This window comes from Syngnathus acus, chromosome 19, assembly GCF_901709675.1.
Source record: "Syngnathus acus chromosome 19, fSynAcu1.2, whole genome shotgun sequence".
NCBI classification, from domain to species: domain Eukaryota; kingdom Metazoa; phylum Chordata; class Actinopteri; order Syngnathiformes; family Syngnathidae; genus Syngnathus; species Syngnathus acus.
Window position 1 is genome coordinate 2,250,928 of NC_051103.1, and position 14,336 is coordinate 2,265,263.

Sequence of the window (14,336 nt, forward strand, 5' to 3'; positions counted from 1 at the left end):
TTACACGGGAGAGTGAAATAACCTAGTTTGCATACAATAGACCGATATGGAAACCACTCAAACTAATTGAACATCACTATCCGTTCACCATCAACACATTTCACCGCGCATAAACGTAATGCACTGGACTGGATGCCCATGAATTGATGGCGGACGGACGTTTTGAATTGCTCTATCGCCATCTCGTGGTAAATGTCTGAACCACATGCTTTAAACTATTAAATTACATTAAATAAAATAATAAATAATAATAAAGGGATCTAAAAATAAAATAATTAAATTAATTAAAATAAAGTTATTGTTATACATATTTATTTATATATACATAATATATTATTTCTATTTGTATTTCTATTTATTTCATTTATTTAATTCTAATGTAATTTAATGTAATGTAATGGTTTAAATCATAATGGTTTAAATTTAATTAAAAAAAGAAAAAAATTACAACTACAATGAAATAAAGTTATACGTATATATTTATATGCCTGTATATTAATATTATTTATACATGTATTTCTATTCGTTAATTCATTTATTTAATTCTAATGTAATTTAATGGTTTAATGTAATGTAGTGGTTTAAATCATGTAATGGTTTAAATTTAATCAAAACAAGAAAAATAAATTTACAACTAAAACAATGAAATAATTAAAATAGTTATACACATATAATATATAGTTATATGCTTTTATATTAATATTTATACTTGTATTTCTAGTTAATTTAATTTAATGGGTTTCAACATATGCTTCAGACATTTACCACAAGGGGGCAACAACGCAATTCAAAACGTCCGTCCACCATCAAATCAAGGGTATCCAAACGTATTTTTGCCCCGCAGCATGCTCTTAAAGTGAGCGCTGAGAAAAATGACGTGTGCAGTACAAGCGTACTAGTTTATACTTCATCCAGCAGATCTTACTCTAGTCTGTAGGTCACAGAGTAGAGTCAATTAGGGACACAAATAACAGGCTTTATTGTGTGTGGAGCGCATAATTTTCGATCGGCATTCGTTCCCACAATGCAACGGGCTGTTTACTTTCAATCTAATGTATTATGGGTAATTGTCTTCAGCTTAAAATACGTTGGGGAATCAATTATTCAATACCAATAAACACATCAGATGAATACAAACCAAAAATAATGTAATACATTAATTCAGTAGTTTCAGGGGATAACAATTAAATCCCAAAAATAAAAGTTGCCCACCCCTGGTACTCGGCTGGGTCTGCATCAGTGTGAAATGAAGGGACGGGATCTAAAGTCCAGTATTGTGATCATGCTACTGAGACAGTGAGCTGCTTTGGTGCTTCCATCTTGGGACGGATCACATTTCCACAAAATTCAAAGAAACCTAAACTAAATAAGTCCTTTCATGCCTCCTTCACCTGTGCCTTACAAAAACATCATCAGCAAAGCTGGCATTTGTGTTCATAGTGCACGTTGACAAAGAAGTGGCTCGAGCGTTGATTTGGCAGTGTGAACGGGGCTCAGGAAGTCTTACCTCCATCGTCTTTTCGCATTCTGCTTCAGTGTTTTCACCCTGGACGATTTGCACTTACTTTCAAAAAAGATGAAAAAAGTCCCCTTTGTGCTGTCCGTTCCTCAGATATTGAGAAATCAAGACATTCTGGCCTTCACGCAGCTGCCGCGGCCTTTGACGTAGGCTTCGGTAAGCCGTGCAAAAGGGCTGCTAAAGATTTGGCGCCACACACGCAGTGTTTTTGTTTTTTTGCACACGGGAGGTGGTCACAGCTGTTGAACGACACTGTCGCCGCCGCGGTTGTCAACGGAGCGGTCGTCGAGGGTCTGTTCGTTTGACAAGCGGCGCCACTGGAAGGTTGTGCTGAGCGAGCCCGCCTGGTCGTCCTCGTTCTCCTGCTCCTTGGCGAACTCCAGGAAGACCTGAAGACGAGACACTATTTGTACCCAAATCTATTTCGCCCCCATTAAAAACATTTTTGGGCTAGGCTAGTGCATTATTGGCTCAAGTGATGCTTGAGAACAGTACAAGCAGTTAGTTAAAGTCTCGAGTTGTTTGACTGGGGGTGTGGCACATGCGCGTCTCACCTGTTCCAGAGTGGACTGCGAGAAGTTGTATTCCTCAAACTTGTACGTTTGCTTCACTGCGCACACACACGACAAAACCCTTAGTTGATGACATCACCACATTTGCCATGTGTGTGTGTGTGTGTGTGTGTGTGTTTGTGTGTGCGTGACTGACAGCGCTCCAGCTGCGAGAAGGCGGTGGCCAGAGAATGGACGTCCTCTGTGGGGATTTTGTACGCCATCAACGTGGCAAAGCTGTCGCGAGAAACACGGCATCAAACGACACGCGCGAGAGCCATTGGCCCTCTTTCAAAAGGCGTGTTGTCACCTCTCCTGTCTGGAGGCGTGCGGAAAGATGGCCACGATTTCCTTGTGCACCAGCGCCGTCTGGTGGAGTCCCGCGCCGGCCTCCCCGAGTTTCAGCTCCAGGCCGTAGCTTCGGCCGTACTTGGCCTTCAGGTGCTGGATGGAGCCCAGGCACCTGCGGGACGGACGCAAGACGGGTAAGACTTTGGAGGCTTGGGGCGAGGCGCAAAGACAGGAAGGGACGCGCCTGAGCCGGCCCGACACCAGGATGGCCACACGATCGCACACGGCCTCCGCCTCCTCCATGTAGTGCGTGGTCAGCACGGCGCCGCGCTGGTGGTCCCTCAGGGCGGCGCGGATGGCCCTCCTAAGGAGCAAAGAGAACCAATGACAAACTAAAAAGCGCATTTGTGTCCGTGTCATGGAGGCAGGCTGACCACACGCGCTGTTTGGACTCGGGGTCCATCCCGGCCGATGGTTCGTCCAGCAGGAGGGTCTCGGGGTTCCCGATCATGCTCAGCGCGAAGCAGAGCTGGCGACAGAAGCGTAACGTCAAGAGCGCCGCTCGCTTTTGCGCAAGCGGCATCGGGTGCACTCACTTTTCTCTTGAGTCCTCCGGAAAGAGACTTGGCCTGCTTGCGCTCGTGCTCCTTCAGCTCCAGAGCGTTCAGCACCCTGCGCGACAGCAGCAAAAGAGTTCCAAAGGTGCCGAGCCGCGCTAACGGACCTGAGTTGACGCACCGCTGGATGATCTCGGGGGCGTCGCGTGCCTTCAGCCCCTTGACGGCTGCGTAGACCTCCAGGTGCTCAATCAGTGTCATCCTGGGCCACAGCGGGTTGACCTGGGGGCAGTAGCCCACGTGCTCCGGGGGGGCGCCCCACGACCCCGTGCCAAAATCTCCCATCAGCACCTGAGGACACCAGAGCATTTGTTTATAAAGAAGTGATTTGTGCCAACTTGTCAGATATATTTCCATCTTGTTCATTTCAACTTTTGATGTGACTGAATGGTTTGGCGAAGTGCTCGAGCGGCGGCGGCGTACCTGTCCGGCCGTGGGCTCCGTCTCCCCAGACAGCATGTGCATGACGGTACTCTTGCCCGATCCGTTTGGGCCCAACAGTCCGAGAACCTCGCCTGGAGAACGACGACATGCGACGCCAGTGATCAGTGATTTGGTCATTTTCAATTTTGGCTGGCTCACAAGCGACCTTTTCGAACACAGAAGGAGACGTTCCTGGTGGCCACTTTTCCACTCTTGCTGAGAGCAAAACCTTCCCTGCGACTTTTGTACATCTTCCTCAGGTTGCTGGCGACCAGCACTGGCTTCTATGGAGAGGAAGGGTGGGGTGGGGAAAAAATAAATAAAAACTCACCGGGTAATGCAGAGACGCGAGCAAACTTGGCTAACTCTCACAAGGACACTTTGTCACAGAAAAACGTCGACTCGTACCTCGTCGCCGAGGCGGCAGGTGAGCGCCTCTTTGACCCTGGCCTTCTCCATCTGAATGTCGGCATCCTCGTGCCAGTCCGGGCCGTCTTCGGGGTTGCGTTCCACTTTGGGCCTCCGCGCCGATGAAATCCTGAGAGGACGACGCAAAAAGAGAGTTGGCCAAGACACGTGGCAACGTAAAAGCGGCCGCTGACCTGCACAAGCCGTCCGTCCTGAAGGTCCTGCCGCCGTAACGGCGCTCCAGCCAGCGCAGGAGCAGCAGCAGCAGCACGCACTGTAGGTACGGCTGGGCGCACAAAAACACAACACGCTGCTGACATCACAAAAGCAAAATGCCGCCTGCGACGCAATGCTGCTTGTCGCTCTACTTACCGCAAAAACGGAGACCAGCAGATTGTTGAACACAAAGTCTTTGTCAGGATGCGACGATGGCAGGAACGAGGCCTGGGCAGCATCAATCAGTCAGTCAGTCAGTCAAGTCCGAACGGGTCGGGTGCTACTGGACTCGTACCGTAGCGATGCAGCCCAGGCAGCCCATGAGCGGGTAGAGCGGGTTGAAGATGCACAGGGTGTTGTGCACCAGTTGCGTCACCCTGTTGCTGTTGCTCACCAGAGGAAGGTGGACCAGCGAGCCCGACACCACGCACGCCTGACGCCGGCAAGGCAACGTTTGGAAGAGAGCAAAAAGGGCGGGGCTCATCCACACGACGGCGGCGGCTCACCATCATGCAAACGATGGACATGAAGTCCCGGTTGCTTTGCACTCGAGAGAAGCAGAAAGAGCAGACGTACGTGAAGAGGACGACGGCCGGAACGAAGCCAGCACTGCAGAAGATCTGAGGGCGAGACCGAGAGGTCAACGTCAGGCGTCGTCGGTGCGCCTCACTCAGACAAAAAGCGGCGGCGGCAATGCAGACCACGGCGCTCAGGTTGCTGGCCGTGAGCAGGTTGTCGCCGTGGAAGGAGAAGAGGGTGACGCTCATGCACGACACCACCAGATAGAAGAGGGGTACGTCCACGGCCGCCTGCCCGCACCAGTAGGCCGACGGGAGCAGGCCCGACACGCGCAGCGTCGAGCGGCACTTGAGCTGAGGGCGGGCCGCAAACACACAGTTGTCATTTGCATTCTTTTTTTTGTCCTCGACAGCCGCTTGCTCACCTCTCGGTCTCGCACGTGCTCCATGGCAAAATAGGCGGGCATGCCGGCCGTCAGCATTCCCAGCAGGACGGATTCGATGACGATCAAAACGTGCGCGACCACCAGTGGCAGTCGCTGTGGGACGCAAACGAGACAACCGAGTCGCGACACGCAGTCGATGTTTATGTTGCCTTCCGAAAATGGACCCTGAGGATTCCCGTGCAGCAGCCGTACTCACGTAGTCGAAGGGTTTGCTCCAAGTGTGGATGCGGGCGGTGCTGTTGAGGCCTCGCAGCAGAGCGTTGCTCAGGATGTTGACGCTCATGGGCAGCGAGTGTACCGTGGTGCTGTTGAAGCCCAAACTGTACGTGAAGCCCTGCCAAGCCCACAACAAGCCAAAGACCAAGCCAAAACATCCCTGTGTCAATGCCTACGCTACAGGGAGGGGCAGATCGCTTTGCGTTTGCGCCATTGCCTGCAAAAAAGCAACGCAAGCCATCTTTTTGTCTCGTTGCGACGTCTCAAAACAAAACCTTGCCGGATCCCGTCACGTTGATGGCGACGCTGTGCGGAGCCAGCGCCATGTAGTCGCTGACGTTGCTCAGCTCCACCGCGATGCCCTGCCCTTCCACGTTGTGCACAAAGTCGGAAATGTCCGCACCTGCGACGAAGGGACGTGTGAGGCCGGCCAGCGAGACGGGCGCAAATATCCCCCCCGGCTCACCTGTGGAGTTGCAAAGCAGGAGGCTGCTGGCGTATCTGCGGGGGGGCTCCTTCGGGCCCAGGAGGTACACGGCGGGTAGGAACCGGCGGCTCGGCGAGTGGACCAGGATGTTCCCGGTGAACAAGGACAAGAGCAGCAAGGTGGCCACAAACACCAGCACCAGGGACAGCCTGCCGGACAAGCCACACACACGCTTTCTGGCTGGCCCACACTCCTCCGTGCGGTGCCGCTCAACTCACACGTAAATCAAGGCCTTCCTCTCGCGCCACAAGTTGAGCATGTGGAGCCAGGCCACACAAGCAAACTGCTGGCGCCACAGCGCCGCGCCCCGCGCCAACTCAGCCCGGTCTGAGAACATCAGCAGCCGCTGGTCCGACTCGTCGCCGTAGAGCGTGGCGCCGACGCACTCGGCGCCCTCCGCCACCTCCCGGTTGAACACGCTGTAGTCTTTTGTTTGGCAAAACAAAAAAAAGATGTCACATGACAGGGATTGAAGTTGTTCTAGAAAAAAAAGTTGTGCCCTTTTAGTTTGGAGGCGGAAGTCACCTGCTTTGTCCACTTCCGTCTCCGCCTCCAGACGCAGAAAAACGTCCTCCAGCGTTGTCATGGAAACACCATAGTTGACCAAGCCGAGGTCGGGTTGGGCATCCAGTTCTGAGAACAAACCTGCCGCCACAACAAAATGAAAGCATGCGGGGGGGGGGGGGGACAAAACCAGGCGAAGGCGTACCCGCAAAGGCATCCATGCTCTCGAAAGGCAGCGTAAAGTTGAGTTCCGCTTCCTGCTGCCGAGTCAGCTTGGCTTTGGGAATGTGCTGCTGGATCAGCGAAGAAATACTGGCCACATCGCAGCGATCGCTGATGGACATCCTGACGGGAGTGAGATAGGTGAGGCGGGGTTGAAACGAATGAAAGGTCACGCTGCCGCCAAGTACCTGAGATGATAGCCCACGCCGCACTTGGTCTTGAGATAGATGGAGGAGCCCACACATTTCAGGCGGCCTTGCGAGATCACCGCTTTGCGATCTGGACGCACCACATGCACAAAACTCACGGGGGGGTCCCTGTGTGTGTGCGTGCGTGCGTACCAGCGAGGATGTCGGCCTCGTCCATGTAGTGCGTGCTGAGGACGATCACTCGGCCGGCCCTGCGACTCTTCAGGAGGGACCACACTTGATGTCGGGAGGACGGGTCCATGCCGGCCGTGGGCTCGTCCAGGAGAAGGATCTAAAAAAGCCGCGTCGTCAAACCTGAGCCAGAGTGCGTCGCTGGACAGTGAGGGACGTACCTTAGGGTCTCCCAGGATGGCGATGCCCACTGACAGCTTCCTCTTCTGGCCTCCACTCAGATTCTTGGCTTGAGCAGACATGATCTTCTCCAGATCTAGATCTTTCAGCACTTTGGACACCTTTTTTTTTTTTATCAGAATAAAGACCTATTAGACATTTTGTACGATTGATCATGACGACGAGATGAGAAAGCTTCCGCCACCGTTACCTCGGCGTCCACATGGGCCGGCGGGATGCCTTTAATGGCGGCGAAGATGTTAAGGTGCTCCTCCACGGTGAGGACATCAAAGAGGATGTTAAACTGCGGGCAGACGCCCACCAGCCGCTTCATCTCGGGCCCGTCAGCGATCTCCACCAGCGGTGAGCCATAAATGGTGGCCGAGCCGCCGCTGGGCGGGCAGATGCCGCACAGGATGTTTATCAGCGTGGATTTCCCGGAGCCGCTGTGGCCCAGCAGAGCCGTGATCTGGCCCTCGTAAATGTCAAAGGTCAGACCTGCGGACGGAAACGTGGCACTTTTGACGGTGCGACTGCTTTTTGTGATGCGGAAGATGCGGTGTGAAGGTGTGGCCAACCTCTGAGGGCCTCCACGGTGTTGTCTTTGTCTTTGTACACCTTGCTGATGTTGTTGATGCTGCCGGAGAGGCAGAGCGCACACAAATGACAGTTTGAACACACGTTTGGGATGGAGGAGAGGCCGACAGACTTACCGGATGGCCTCTCTGCCCCGGAACTCCGGCGAGACGGCCTCGGTTGATTCGCCGCCGCTGGGAGTGCCGTTCACCTCGGCTTCGTACGGCGTGGTCACTTCCGTGTAGCGCTCGCTGCGCTTGGACCAGTAGGACGGTTTCAGGAAGTAGAGCAGGGACCTCCGCATCCCAAACTCGCCTGCGGGAAGAAAACATTTTTCCACCCAAACTTGTCAGGTCCCATTTGCTCCCATTGAAAGAGCGAGCGGGCGGGCAGACTCCTGAAAGCGAGCGCTCACCCGGCAGCACCTGGTCCAAGTAAATGGCAAGCAGCAGGTAAAGAAGGCAGTCCACAGCCAGCATGAGCAGCGGTATGTAGAGCGGATGAGGCCCACTGGCCAGGGAGGCCAACATGGCACCGCCCCCTTGGGCTTCCAGGTACACCACCTGGGGGGGGAAACAATCCATAGCATGCAATTAAAGATGCGCTTATGACTCGTTTGTTGGGATCGGTCACATTTTGGAGCTTTGCAAAATATAGCGGCCGGCACCTGCGCAATGCCAATGGAGAAGGCCGAGGGCGAGAGCAGGCAGAGGACCCAGACCAGCGCTTGCGGGAAATCCGTCATCAGGATGGTGAAGAGCGACAGGCATCCGAAGACCACCGTCAGCATGGAGCCCACCGTGCTGGCCAACTTTGGCTTCTTGAACATCGGCGTCAGCATGAAGGAGAAGAAGATCTGCGCACACGCAAACTTGCTCATCAGCCTGGCAAACATTTACAGCCATTATTACTCACTGAAGTGAGTTGAGAAGGTTCACCAAAAAGAACTCTGCTGCCATCTGGTGGCTTTGCGGTACTATCACACAGTCAATTTCAGGCTTCGTTTGGACAAAAGTAGAGCTGTCAGCTACTCACGGAGGAAATGCCGTAGAGGAAGTTGAGGGAAAAGACGAGCAGGAAGTTGCTGTTGGGGAAGAGCGCCGTGGAGGTGGCGATGATGGACATCAGGACGGACATGGCGCCCACCAGGACGGCGTACAGCAGCCCCCACGACATCCTGCGGATGAGCCGATGGGCTTGGAGCAAACGGTCAGCGGTCACTCGGGGCCGGCGCCGCGCGTTTACCAGAAGGCCGTGTCGTAGAGGCCCATCATGCTCATGGTGTCTTTGATGCGCCGCTCCTTCTCCGCCGCCACGTTGACGATGAGGAAGGTGACGAAGGGAGTGAAGGCCAGCACCAGGTAGATGGAGATCAGAGCGCGCGGGAACTTGTGCACCTCCACCCAGCCCGGCTGACCCATCATCACCGCCTGCACGTCCATCTCACTCCACACCGCGCGCTTGGTCTGCATCTGCGACCAGTCGCAGGCGTCAGCGCCGCGACCGCATGGATGGTGAGCGAGCCTCACCTGGATGATGGCGGCGTCAATCAGCGACTGGAGGCGGACGAATCCTGAGTACCAGTAGTTGGCCGCTCGGCAGTTGCTGGTACTGCTCAGACAGTTGCCTACGGAACAAAGCCGGGCGCAGAAAGACGCGTGTGCGCATGCTCAGACGGGGCAGCAGGACGCTGCGCATGCCGTGGATGACGTGCCGTGCAACGCCCCGCCGCTACCTATGGACTCGGTGAAGTCACTGGGCTGCGGCAGCTGGTTGTAGGGAAAGCGCAGGCTGTAGGAAGTGGCCGACGGGTCCGTGAAGACCACACCCACCAGGCCGGATGGATCGTATGTGCTGGCGTTCTCCAGGGCCGCCTCGCTGGCGAACATCTCCAACATGTCGAGGAGGTCTGCATAACCGTTCAATGTGTTGGTGTGCAGGCCCATGTTTGCTAATATGTTTGGAGGTGTGTGCGCCTTACCCATCTCACGGGCCACCTCGTCCATGATGCGGCTGGTGACGTTGGTGACAGGCGTGTAGCCGAGGGCAGCGGTGAAGATAACTTTGTCCGATCGCAGCTCCATGGTGGACACTCCATTGTAGTAGATGTGCGGATTTTGATTGCTGATGACGATCAGCAGAGCCAGAAGCAGCAGGGGCAGGATCACTTCCTGCAAGCACACCGGCAGAGCGCAACATCGACCTTTACACTGCTGCGGCTTCACATTTGTTCCTTCGACGGTGTACTCGAAAAGAGACCGACCTGCAAGCTCTGCTGTTTGGTCCTCCACTTGATGAGCACATTTTTGTGTAGAAGACTTCGGGTTTGCTGCCACACTGCAGCATCTCGGCTACTCCCGGCGTGCTTGGCGTGCATGACGTGCGTACCGCAGCTCGTCTGCTCAATGCTGGCTTCACCTGTAACACACGCATGCATGCATGCAAGTGCCGCAAAACAAAAGGCACACGTGCACGCACAAGCGCACGCACGGAAACAGCACAGAAAATCTGTCAATTCCTTCCATGTTTTCATACACCAATAAGATGAAAGCAAACACGCACTGCTTTTTATCACCACCAGCTCTCAAGAAAAAGAATGATAAAACACCAAGGCAGCTATCACTTTAAAGTCCGACGGAAATAGAAAATGAACAAATGTTGGCCCGCCAAGCAGCTATTGTCCAAACTACCGAGCTGGTTACGCCCTCTCTGGTTAATATTATTTGCTTTAATGCTGCCGGAAAAGTGGATGTAATTAGAGTCAACGTTGCTAATAACAATAATATTGTCATCAATGCCTCTTTGGCAATAAACGCGCTACGACAACGACAGAGCCCGCAAGCGTCAGACATGTTGGCGACGAAAGCTAAAAAACATACATTTGATAAACTCACGTAGGACATGAAGATTATGAAGGCATTTAATAAAGCCTTTTGCAAGGTGGATCTTTTTGGGTTCGTATAGCGTTCGTCACTTACTTCCTGTTGTCAAAGTGCACGCCCCTCACAACACGTCGACCAATCAGAACCGCTCCTGGTATGAGTGACAGAGGTTTGCATCAATCGGATGAGGCGACAGTTGACATCAGAAACGCGACTTAAAGAACAAAAAGACGCAACTCAACGTGTAACAAATCAGGCGGTGCGCATAAGCCCCCCGTGGTAACAAAGACTATGTGTGACAATTACCACATGGAAATGACTTTATATAATAAAGTCTTTGGACATCACAGAGCTAAATGTCCTTATTTTTCTTTGGTACGCTGACCAATTACAGCCGTCTGTTCTAACTCATGCTGCCTTCCAGAACGTTTTCGCACCTCCGACATGGAAAAGGGACTGGAATGCCACCTTGAACTGGTTGACATTCAAACTATTTGAATTTTCTAGAACTGACAGACACTCGCACAATGCAATAGTTTTAATTTAGGAAGGGTAACAAAAATATAGAAACGACATGCAATTTCTAATCTGAATGTATGAACACTTCAAACCTAACATGCAGGAAACCCCAAACCCATCACCCTTTCAAACAAAGCAACTCTTGTCAGTTATATCTCCCCGCTGGAAAGGAAACTTGCGGAATGCCTCCTGAAAACATTGGAAGGAACGAATTAGGTGAACTGCAGGAAGCGCTGGATGCTCGGGGGCACGGGAAGCTCGCCGACCGCGTCCGTCCTCATCACCTCCTCTGGTCCCATCAAGGTCCTGATGCGCAGCCGGCACAGGTGTGACAGGTCGGGGACCGAGTCTACATGGAGGACGAGGCGAGGCGGCGGCGGGGAAAATTTTACTGTTGTCAGAAAATCAAAATGAAGCCATTTCCTAGTGTTGCTACCAAATTGCGGGAGTGGGTGCCACGTCTCCTGCGCCCGTCTTCGCCACAAGACGCTTTTCAAAGCGGGCGACATCGTCGACCAGTTGACAAACTGCAGCAGGAAGTTGAGCAGCTCGCTGTCGACCTTCTCGAGCCTGGAAGCGCAAAGAAGGAAAAGGTAGCACGTTGCCAGCGCGAAGGCGAGACGAGCAGCGGACGCGGGAGCCGCACACGATGGAGCGCAGCAGCGAGTCTGGGTCCAGCCCGGCCCGGAGTAGCGGCGGCAGCCAGTCGACCGCAAACTCCAAGAGCTTCAACGCCGTCCTTAACATGTCGTCCAACTCGGGCCGCCTCAACGCCACCTTGCTCGAATCACCGCGGGGGTGTCGCGGGGGGTAAAGCCACCTGAAGTCAGTTTACACATTTGTGAAGGCTCCCCCCAGTGGCAGCGGCTCGTCGAATTCTAAACATATTTTGGAGGCAGAAATAGAGGCGCTGGGGCGAATGTTGCTCACCTGTGTTCCAGGACCAGCTTGAGCAGGCTCGAGTTCTTTTGGCCTAGCACCGGCTTCCACTCCCACTTGTGCAGCGCCGCCCCTGCCGCCAGCAACATCCCAGATATGTCACTGCGAGCAAGCACGTATGGCACGTCAGAGATGCGTAATGTATTGCAGCGTTCACACGATCAAAGTCAGAAAGCGGGTGAGCTGTGACCTGCCTGTATCCGCTGTGGAAGGCTAAGCTGAGCGGCGAATGAGGGCCCATCGAGTGCAGGCGGCTCTGGGCATCCGGGCTGAAGCCTTGGTCCAGAAGCAGCGCCACGCAGGCCGCTTGGCCACCCTGAATGGCCAGGTAGAGCGGGCTCACTAAGCCCTCGCCGCGGTCGCATTGGCGAATCGTGACGGGCAGCAGCCGGCGCAGGATTCTGCGGACGGAGGCCGTCGGTTAGCAAAAGTGGAACGGGAACTTCCACTGTGTCGTCTACTACGTCGCAGCTTCGGATGCACGTGCGGCCACGATTGTCAGCCCGTGGAGAACCGCGTCTCACCAAAACGTCACAGCAAGTTATTTCCACCTGGGCGAGCCCCGTTTAGCGGAGAAGCGAGCGGCTACCCGAGGTGGCCGAACTGTGCGGCGGCGTGGATGGGCAGCTGGGGCCAGTCGTAGCTGCAGTTCAAGTTGGCGTTGGCGTTGTGCTCCAGCAGCAACTCCACACAAGACTCGTGACCCTGCTGGGAAGCCAGCATCAGCGGTGAGGCCATGTCCGATGCCTGTGCGTTGACGTCAGCACCTGGGGACGGGGGGCATTCCTCTTGCCAAAGAGTCCACTTTTCTGGATACGGCCCTTGGCCGAGACGACCCTGTGCTTACCTGCGTGGATCAGGATCTCTAGACATTGTTGCCGACCGTGCTTCGCCGCCAGGAAGAGCGGCGTCATATTGTAGTCGTCACGCACCTCCAGCTCGGCCGACTGCACTAGCATCCGCACGATGTCCACGTGATCCTACAAGAGATTGAAATATGTTCATAGAGGAGGTCGAAAAGGTTCTTATGTGCTCAACGTTTCCTGCGTCTGACTTTCTGCGATGAACCAAACAGATATAAGACATTTGAACAAACAGCCGGTGTGTGTGCGTGTGGACGCTTAAGACATTTGAACAAACAACCGGTGTGTGTGCGTGTGGACGCTCCTGACCCGATAGACGGCGAGATGAAGGCACGTCCAGCAGGTGGCCGTGTGCGATCTGTTCAATTCTGCCCCCTTGTCCATCAGCAAGCGCACCACCTCTATGTGGCCGTTGTCCACCGCTGCCAGAGTGCACTTGTTACTTAGCTGCTGGGATGCACACGCACACACAGAGTTCTACCTGCATAAAGCGGACATGAGAGGTCGTTGGTGAGCTGGTCTATTTTGGCTTTGGATTTGAGGAGGCGGCGTACAGCCCCCACGTGGCCCCCTCTTGCCGCCAGAAAGCAGGCCGTCTCTCCCTCGTGGGTGCTGGAGTTGACGTACGTGCGGAATTCCGACAGCGAGACGCCTGCACATGGGGAAAAGTCTACTCGGGTGGATGTGGAGTAAAGAGCTTCTCCTATTGTGTGCTGCTGATGCAAAAAGACTGCTGCCACTGGACCTGAAGAGGCTGCCCACCTAAGCAGCGCCGTGCATAACTATCAGGGGTGCTTGGGCTCATCAAACTCGCCTGGCTTTGGAAAGAAGAGATGCTTGTAGCCTCTTTCAAAGATCTGGTCCAGAATAGTGGCCTTCGTGTAACTCAGACTTTCCATCACACATTGGAGAAGGCTGCGGGTGCGCTTACCGGTCCTGGCGGCCGAGAGAATATCCTTGAGGCAGCTCATCATGCCGGCGTGGGCCGCCTCGTGTAGGGGCATCCAACCCCGGTTGTCGGTACAGGACACACTGCGTCCCTCGCGAAGCAGCCGCCTCAGGCGCCTTCTGTCGCCGAGACGAGCGGCGACGGCCACGCTGGACATGGTGTCCACATAGCACGCGCTGAAGTCCATCCTTGAGACGACGCTAGAGCGGCGGCGACATGTTGTACGTGTTGGATGCGAAGAAACTCAAGTTGCCGAAGCGACTTGAGCAAAGCGGGAAATAATTGGAGCAGCGGAACGAAGACCTCAGTCTGGGCCGTTTTGGTCCATCTCAAACTCAAATCGCTTTGTATTCTTGTCACTTTGTCCTCTGTTGACGCAGCAGCGATTCCCAAAAGGACACTAACGACATAATGCGCGAAAACCGCGTCTGAACGCCGATTCTAGAAATCGCGACGAAGAGCAAGACCACCAGACGCGCGTTCTTAATCAGTCGCAGTTTTATGACGTCATCAAAACAACCGGAAGTGTGGTTTTCCTACAAGTATTGCATGTAAAAATAAACAGAATCAAACTGTTGAGAACTTTCTTTTGGTATGGTGCGACAGCCTGCTGATTTTGTTTTATTAGTTTTTATTTTGAAAAGTGACCGT

General features: G+C 53.7%; 2 protein-coding genes across 5 annotated transcripts; both read right to left on the reverse strand.

Moving 5' to 3' along the window:
• Window positions 1–955: 955 nt before the first annotated feature.
• On the reverse strand, window positions 956–10,531 carry abca5 (ATP-binding cassette, sub-family A (ABC1), member 5). Of its 2 annotated transcripts, none has more exons than XM_037278042.1 (38): window positions 10,428–10,531; window positions 9,797–9,951; window positions 9,515–9,704; window positions 9,269–9,442; window positions 9,063–9,160; window positions 8,779–9,005; window positions 8,569–8,710; window positions 8,201–8,389; window positions 7,949–8,096; window positions 7,671–7,848; window positions 7,536–7,594; window positions 7,169–7,455; window positions 6,960–7,079; window positions 6,760–6,898; window positions 6,607–6,697; window positions 6,402–6,541; window positions 6,218–6,337; window positions 5,911–6,118; window positions 5,672–5,841; window positions 5,481–5,608; window positions 5,186–5,323; window positions 4,969–5,082; window positions 4,727–4,897; window positions 4,532–4,645; window positions 4,321–4,458; window positions 4,182–4,253; window positions 4,004–4,095; window positions 3,810–3,939; window positions 3,568–3,685; window positions 3,402–3,493; window positions 3,100–3,269; window positions 2,958–3,033; window positions 2,796–2,890; window positions 2,606–2,725; window positions 2,381–2,533; window positions 2,228–2,307; window positions 2,074–2,129; window positions 956–1,908 (listed from the first exon to the last, which is right to left on the reverse strand). In XM_037278042.1, the coding sequence occupies exons 2-38, from the start codon at window positions 9,908–9,910 to the stop codon at window positions 1,753–1,755; spliced, it is 5,007 nt and encodes a 1,668-aa protein (XP_037133937.1). In that variant the 5' UTR covers window positions 9,911–9,951; window positions 10,428–10,531; the 3' UTR covers window positions 956–1,752. The 2 variants fall into 2 exon arrangements, with proteins under 2 accessions (XP_037133937.1, XP_037133938.1); XM_037278043.1 differs by having other exon boundaries at window positions 10,413–10,530.
• A 407-nt stretch (window positions 10,532–10,938) lies between these two features.
• asb3 (ankyrin repeat and SOCS box containing 3) lies at window positions 10,939–14,200 on the reverse strand. 3 transcript variants are annotated; one of them, XM_037278245.1, is made up of 10 exons: window positions 13,668–14,200; window positions 13,218–13,388; window positions 13,046–13,158; window positions 12,721–12,853; window positions 12,425–12,578; window positions 12,068–12,274; window positions 11,865–11,975; window positions 11,581–11,754; window positions 11,371–11,504; window positions 10,939–11,283 (listed from the first exon to the last, which is right to left on the reverse strand). In XM_037278245.1, exons 1-10 carry the CDS (start codon window positions 13,870–13,872, stop codon window positions 11,147–11,149), a joined length of 1,539 nt encoding a protein of 512 aa, XP_037134140.1. In that variant the 5' UTR covers window positions 13,873–14,200; the 3' UTR covers window positions 10,939–11,146. The 3 variants fall into 3 exon arrangements, with proteins under 3 accessions (XP_037134140.1, XP_037134139.1, XP_037134141.1); XM_037278244.1 differs by having other exon boundaries at window positions 12,463–12,640; XM_037278246.1 differs by having other exon boundaries at window positions 12,463–12,640; window positions 13,499–13,809.
• Window positions 14,201–14,336: the final 136 nt, after the last annotated feature.

Bases quoted from the DNA above. Each gene is read 5' to 3' on its own strand.
- abca5 (XM_037278042.1), bottom strand. From the start codon at position 9,910: ATGCACGCCAAGCACGCCGGGAGTAGCCGAGATGCTGCAGTGTGGCAG. The intron at 9,705-9,796 runs GTCGGTCTCTTT...GTGTGCTTGCAG, and splicing joins CCAAACAGCAGAGCTTGCAG to GAAGTGATCCTGCCCCTGCT. The intron at 4,898-4,968 runs GTGAGCAAGCGG...GCCCGCCCTCAG, and splicing joins AGCACGTGCGAGACCGAGAG to CTCAAGTGCCGCTCGACGCT.
- asb3 (XM_037278244.1), bottom strand. From the start codon at position 13,872: ATGGACTTCAGCGCGTGCTATGTGGACACCATGTCCAGCGTGGCCGTC. The intron at 12,275-12,462 runs GTAGCCGCTCGC...CTCCGTCCGCAG, and splicing joins GCACAGTTCGGCCACCTCGG to AATCCTGCGCCGGCTGCTGC. The intron at 11,976-12,067 runs GCAGGTCACAGC...GCTTGCTCGCAG, and splicing joins GCCTTCCACAGCGGATACAG to TGACATATCTGGGATGTTGC.